Below are 7,307 nucleotides of genomic sequence, written 5' to 3' on the forward strand. Positions count from 1 at the left end.
TGCAAATAGGCTCAAAAATACAAGAGAAAATATTCTAGAACCATAGAACGGTTTCGATTGGAAGAGACCTTCAAGATGATAGAGTCCAACATTTGTCCTAGCCCTGTCAGCAGCACTAAATCATATCCTTCAGCACAACATGTACCCTTCTCTTAAACACCTCCAGGGATGGTGACTCAACTACCTCCCCAGGCAGGTTGTTCCAATGCCTGACAATCCTCTCACTAAAGAAAGTCTTCCTAGTAACCAACATGAACCTCCCCTAGCACCATTTAAGGTCATTTCCCCTTATCCTGTCAGTCGGCACTAGGGAGAACAGACCAACTTCCACCTCTTCAACTTCTTTTCTACAACTTCCTTTCAGGTAGCTGTAGAGAGTGATAAAGTCTTCGCTTAGCCTTCTCTTCTCCAAGCTGAACAGCCTCAGATCCCTAAGCTCTTCCTTGTACAACACATGCTCCAAATCCTTCCGTAGCTTGGTAGCCCACTTCTGTACTCTGTCCAGCACCTCTGTGTCCCTTCTTGTAGTGAGGGCCTCACAACTGGACACACTACTTGAGATGTGGCCTCACCAAAGCTGAGTACAGGGGAATGATGACCTCTCTATTCATGCTGGACATACTATTCCCAATACAGCCAGGACACTACTGGCCTTCTTGGCCACCTGGGCACACTGGTGGCTCATCTTCAGCACCCCCAGGTCTTTGTCTACCAGGCAGCTCTCCAGTCTGTAGCACTTGGTTTTGTTGAAGCTCAATTGGCCCTGGCCCAGCGATCCAGCCTGTCCAGATCCCTCTGCAGAGCCTTCCTACCCTCAAGCAGATGAACAGTCCCACCTAGCTTGGTATCATCTGCGAGCTTACTAACGATGCACTCTATTCCCTCATCCAAATCACGAAACGTTAATGCAGAACCCATCCCTTCCAGATGACAACAAGGTCCTGAGCAGCAAAAACCAGTCCCAGCTCAGACTCACTAACAGACAATAGAACCCAAGCTCAGAATCCCCAATGACAGTCTAAAAGAAACAGAAAAAGAGCTGTGTTGCTCCCACCTGAGATGAAGGGAAGACAACCTGCGCTGATAAATGGTGCTCCTCTCCAACGTTGCAACAGGAGACAGGAACTCTAGCAGCATCATGGAGATGAAGAAGAGATTATGACAATCACCCTAGAAGAACAATGACTAGAAACACCAGGTTTTTCTTAGGGTCCCTTATATATTAAGAACCATGGGAAGGAATACTGTGATTGGTCCATTTGGGTCACCTGACTCATCCTCTCCTCCCCATAGGCACAGCTCCTCCTCACCCCCCACTAGGATTTCCACTAATGCTAGACAGCTGCAGAGAACTTTTGTCTTGGTGCCTTCAAACCCAGACAGATGGTATTTCCATATTCAAGAAGAGTAGTTTACAGATTTGGGGGAGAATACTGCTCCAGCATCTAAGCTGCAGGTGAGACACGCTGCTTCTGCACAGGCATCTTGGAATCTCTGGTTTGAGCACAGTCATAGTAGTGTTTCACGGCACATAGGAGCCCTCTTTACAGCACGAGGTTTCACATGCTCTGCACCGCACAAACGCAAACGGCCGTCATGGTTTGTTTTGACCAAATGGTCCACGATCCCAATATGAGGGCCTGTTAAGAGGGTGACATCAGTAGATTCTTAGGGAGAGTTTGGGGGGCCAATAGTGGATTGACTACGTATCTTCTAAGAACAGTGAAGCACCAGACTTCAGGGATGTCTTGATGGCACCATGTGAACAGGTCATGAGATCATCCGAATTGCTGTATTGGATCAGACTAGAAGTTCATGTATCCTTTAGCAGCGACCAGTATCAGATGTTTTGGCCAAAGGCATAGTAGACAACTGTGAAATAGCCTACTGTGGAGGAGTTTATTTTTAAGTCTAGGCAACTGAAAAATAATCAGTATAGCTTTGTCTAAAAACCATAACATAGAGTCTCAGTGATTACACTGAAATAAATATTCTACTTCTCTTTGAAATAGACTGTGTATTTTGTCACACTGATTTTATTCTTCTCTGGAACAGCTTCCTGTAGAAATTCAAGATGTTGAAGAACATCTTTTTCATTTTCTGAGTGAAATTACCTTTCTTCATGTCCAACAGGATAAAGATTTTGGCCAAAATGTGCTACACAAAGCACATAATAACCCACCTGCAACAGTGGATACAAGCCTAAGAGTATACCAGCAGTATACCTTGGAAAAAGTTTACACAGGAAAAGACTATTTTTGGGCTTCAGCACCAGTGGCAGGGGACTACCTCAGCTTCACCTTTTTAAATCCGCTAAAAGTTGAAAAGTAAGTATTACGTGATATGGAATACGAAAGCATAGACAAATATTCAGTTTGGAAATGATTGAGTCTGTTCAGAATCACCAGTGCTGAACTGTTTTACATGAACCATTGCCACGTTACTGACAAAAAGATATCCATTATGTGCTATTTATCTGCTCCCCTTCTTGAATTCCCCTCCTGAAATCCATTTCTTTGGTAATTAGACAGCTTATTTTTTTTCCCTTTTATTTCTTCAGTTAAATATTTTTCATTCTCTCATGATAATTCCCAAAGGAATTTATTTTTAACTAATGATTTTTGTCAAGGGAGTCAGTGGAAGTTTTATTTCTATACTTGTCAACAGAAAGACTGTTTGCATGATGTCGAGTCAAAGGCCATGTCCCAAACCTGACAGTGTAGATGGAAATGAAGATGAAATATCCCTAGAACTCTTAATTCCAGGAATTTAAAACCAAACAGGGGGGGGTTTAAATATTTTTTAATTCTGTAAGTGTTTTTTCTTGGATTCTTGTTTTGGCATTACTGTTGCGCATCGACTATAAAGGAAATATTTAGAAGCACCTGAATTGATCAGTATTGATAAAAAAAGGGGGAATCTCTTGGTGTGTAGCACATGGTCCAGTAGAAACAGGGATTTTTGCTGCCATTGCATTCCACAAGTCCACCTCGCCTTGCCCTTAGGATGATGGGAGCAGACCAGAGGGCAGATCCTCCTGGTTAGAACTTAAGAACTGAGAAGGGGGAACATTTGCATTTGTAGTTCCAGAGAAAGACAGTTTTACTGCTTGTTCTGTTTAAAATAAAAAGCTTCTAGTATGGTTTGGTCACATACTGGAAAGTTTTGATGCCTATTTCTATTCTCTGTAGCCCACAACTACTTAAAGAAAATGTATTTGAAACTTCCCGTCAAAACTGGAAAGAATTACTTCCCTAGAAGTTTTCTAAAGTACAGAATTCCTGGAAATAATATAACTTTATTGACAGGTACTTTTTCAGAAGTGGAAACATGGAGCACCCTGGTGATAAACTGTTTAATACTACTGTGGAAGTATTACCAGCTGATGTAAGTCTCTCATTTCCAACTGTGATGCACAGTGCTAATTTATTTGAAGAATGATGTTCAGCATAAAATGTTGTGCCCTAGAAAATATTTCTGGAGATCTTACTATTTTGTTTTTTTACAGGAAATGTTAAGAAAAGAACTGGTTCGCAGTGGAAGTAAATTCAACTACCCAGCAACCAAAGATGGATATTTAAAAATAGGTAAACTGTCTATTGTCAGTTCAAACCCAGAAATTTTGTTGTTACACATAAAATGTTTCTGCATTTGAGAATTTAACTAACTCCGTAACAAATAAAATATTCCGAGGTGAACCACTAAAGAGAAGAAACCTTTTGCAGTACCGCATTTTAGAGTATATGATGTCTGCCGATGACTGTCCTGTTTTGTTCTAAATGATGAAGAACCCTACCAGCAGTGGCATCTAACTGGAAGAAAAACTAACCGCAGTTTCTGCAAGGTCTGAATAGGAGAATTGATCCTGGTTTGGATTTTGCAGCCTTAGCTGAAGACAAGGGTTTCTTACGATTCTGACAGCATTAACTTCTGCTCCAACCTGAAATGAAGACGAAGCACAAGGCAACGCACGTTCCCCGTTTTGCCCCCACCCCTGGTTCCCCTTCTTCCTCCCTGGGGATGGTGTGTGGCTTCTCTCAAACGAACGGCAGTTTCTCCACGGGCTTGCCAAGGCCTGTTTTCTACTGTCACCTCAGCTAAAGCACCGCTGCGTGAACAAAAACGGGCTATTGGGAGATCTGCTTTGCTTGCCACTTCCTTCTGTCTCTTCCACCGAAGTAATTGCTCTCTTCTCCCAATGAACCACTTTCACCTCACCAGCGCGTCTCGCTGGCTTTTCTGTGCGCCTCTCTCCCACCTCCTTGTGGCTGGTTCGCTCTCATTAGAGATCCAAACCAAAACGCTCTCAACTTGTCAACTCACAGGTGAGTGTGCAAGTTGGTAGAAAAAGTCATCCATAGGATGAGCGTTTTTCATTTGTCTGCAGTGATTTTATGCGCATTTAACAAGGTTACTTAACGAGCATTGAACTGGTGAAGAAATGTATGAGAATTGGTCCACGATTCCTAATATATCTTTTAAAAAATTATCATACTTCTTGGATTACTTAACATATGTAGGTGGTCACTACTAACATATTTAAATCTATCATTTAACATTTAACATTTGTAGCTATTGTTCTTTATTTCCTTGTATTCTTCTCCAGCTCCTAGTTGCTGTAACTGAAGGAATGAATCGTTCTTCTTGTTTATAGCTTTATCTTTCAGTTCTTACTGTCTGACTTATTCCAAAAGAATTTTTTTCCCCTAATGTTGCATCTCTGAAGTTAATTTGTAATGTAGAGCTTCTGCATTAAGTTCACTCGGAAATGTATTTCATTGTAATATACGTTTGTACAATTCTTGTTTTATTTTTTTTTTAGGAGCTTTTGAAAATGGGATTGCAGGAGGCAGTATCGATCAGTCAATAGGAAAAATACAGGCTATTCGTTTATCAATCAATTCTGACTCTCCTGTGTGGGCAATACTTAGTGAGGTAAGCATGTCAAAAAAAGCCTTTTAATTAAAGCTTTATTAAATGAGCTTCAGTTACTCCTACCATATCTAGTATTGTTAATGATTAATTTTTTTTTTTAATTTTGAATGGGATTTTTTTTGGAAAAACTGATGTGGAAGATTATATTAATTATTCAGGGGAGGAGTTAAATCTACTTTACAGAAAAAGTACTGGAAATGCTCAGATGGGAGTATTCTCCAGTTTTGCAATGCTACAAGGCAGCCACTAGGATTTGGGTCATGATAAACGAACCAACCAAAGGAGACAAGGAGGCTTTTGTAGCTTTCTTCAGTCACCATCTTGGATGTTAATTATAATATGCAATATTATCTGTGAATATGTGGGAACCCGTAAGTAGAAACTATTCAGCAGAGGTCACCAGAGAGAATTACTGCAGCTTTAAACTATAGCTGTAGTTGGAAGGAGGGAAAAGTTAATGTCTCAGGCAACGCTTCTGCAGATTTTAGAAAAGAATATATTTTGGTTTTTTTTCAGGTACTGATCAAGACATCTGAAAACTGAAGAAAATAACACCATTTTTGATGCATCTCTTGTTACAGATAGTTTGAAAACTAGGCTAACAGCAACAAAAAAATCTGGCTGGGTAATAAGAACACATGCAGACCCATCTAATTCTTAATACTGTGTATTAGGAAAGAGTTGAGATAACTATTAAATCTTTGTATAAAGAATATTAAAGGCTAATCAAGAACTTGATTGTGTTAGTAATTTCTATAAAATGTTATTGAGTAAGGTGTCAAAAATTTCACCTTAGCAACATTCAATATATATTGTTATAAATAATTGAGAAGGCATTACAAGCTGTCTCAGGGACTAAAACGCAGAAGTATGGTAAGTTTCACCAGAACTAAAAATATGGACATTTCTGAAAAATATTAAGGACAAAGTTTTCAACTTCACTAAGAACACTTGTCAGTTTTGAAGGGAAAGTAGAACTGAAGGAAAAGTTGCCAATATTCCTTACAAGTACTTGGAGCAGTCTGCTGAGATAGAAATAACAATATGAAAATGAATCTCCAACTTAACAGAAGTGTGTTTCAGCCTCAATGTAGCATAAGTTATGTTGAATACTTTTTTGAATGTGAAGTGCCTACAAACTACCATTTGAATAACTTGAAAATTCAGCAGATATTGTTCAGAGGGTTGTAAAACTTTTCGGTGAATTGTGCATTGTATTAACTACAGGAAATAATAAGGCTGTTACCTATAACTATGTTTTTGTAGAAAGAAAAATCTATTTAAATAAAATCTTGTGCCTTATTTGATAATCTGTATATGCTGATACTTAAATCCTGGTCACGAGGCAAAACTCAACATAAATTTGAAAAATAAAAGGTAAACTGCAGCAGTCTCATTTGAAATGTTTTTGGGAAATGGCAATCCACCTTGGACATCTAACTGTAATGTGCAGGATTCCTGTACCACATGGTTAGCACTTGAAGCAAGACTGGGCCCTTGTTCTCTCTCCTACATGTGCATTGCATCCTCACAGCAGACAGCCAGAAATAAACTGCATTGTACACTTTTGCACGGATTTCTACTAAATGGGCTAAACTGATTTGGAATTGTGTTCTTAACACAAGAGTATTTTTATGAACAATAAGATGAAATTAATTTTCTTACACTGAAACAGTTCAGAAGGGAGGGGTTTTTTTTCCTAAAGACCACCTCTAATAATATTTTGGTAATTTACAGTATGGTTTATATACTGTGGTTCTATATATATGTGTGTGTGCAGATACATACTGATGCATATCTATGCATGTACTTCTTGGAACCAAATATTGCAGCCTTCATTACGTTAAGAATTAATGCAGTAATCCAGAGTGCCTAGAGATGCACAGCAGGACACCTTGATCCATCAGCACTTAGAGGAAGAAGAAAGGCTGAGTGAAACTGCCACCTGCAGACCATTAAAAAGCAGTGGTTGCAACTGCAGCTACGGAAAGCAGGGAAAGAAATTTGCTCTGCACCAAACTAACTACCTGGCAAAATGGCAGAGCCACCTCGCTCCGACCCTGCTCAGAATTGCCTTTCAGGTCATTTTTTTCTCTGCTGATCAGGTACTCTGAGACATTCAGTCACAAAAACTTATACTAGGGAACAGAACGCAGCTTAGATTACATCATGGGAAGACAAAACTGAGTTTTCTGTAGTCATTCTCTCTCTTAACCCAAAGTGGTTTAGCATCTTTGGGGGTAAAACAAACTGAAGTGAGCAGGGCCCTCTACCTAAAAGGGCAAAGAAATGGTGTGTGGGTATGAAAATGATTCAAGTGTAAGTCTTCTCCTGATGCCTTAGTTCAGTGCTTAGCGTATCATAGCTTTTAG

The 7,307-nt window shown here is 39.7% G+C and overlaps 1 protein-coding gene across 1 annotated transcript in view; it reads left to right on the forward strand.

Annotated features, from left to right (window-relative positions):
* The window catches only part of LOC104273107 (alpha-1,3-mannosyl-glycoprotein 4-beta-N-acetylglucosaminyltransferase B-like), a 26,325-nt gene extending 20,847 nt beyond the window's left edge, over nucleotides 1–5,478 (forward strand). The window contains exons 11-15 of the mRNA XM_009868317.1: nucleotides 2,134–2,327; nucleotides 3,309–3,387; nucleotides 3,509–3,587; nucleotides 4,823–4,935; nucleotides 5,452–5,478. Coding sequence (XP_009866619.1) covers nucleotides 2,134–2,327; nucleotides 3,309–3,387; nucleotides 3,509–3,587; nucleotides 4,823–4,935; nucleotides 5,452–5,478 — 492 coding nt within the window. The remainder of the gene's footprint in view (nucleotides 1–2,133; nucleotides 2,328–3,308; nucleotides 3,388–3,508; nucleotides 3,588–4,822; nucleotides 4,936–5,451) is intronic.
* Nucleotides 5,479–7,307: the final 1,829 nt, after the last annotated feature.

Source organism: Apaloderma vittatum, unplaced genomic scaffold (genome assembly GCF_000703405.1).
Source record: "Apaloderma vittatum isolate BGI_N311 unplaced genomic scaffold, ASM70340v1 scaffold13904, whole genome shotgun sequence".
Lineage (NCBI taxonomy): Eukaryota > Metazoa > Chordata > Aves > Trogoniformes > Trogonidae > Apaloderma > Apaloderma vittatum.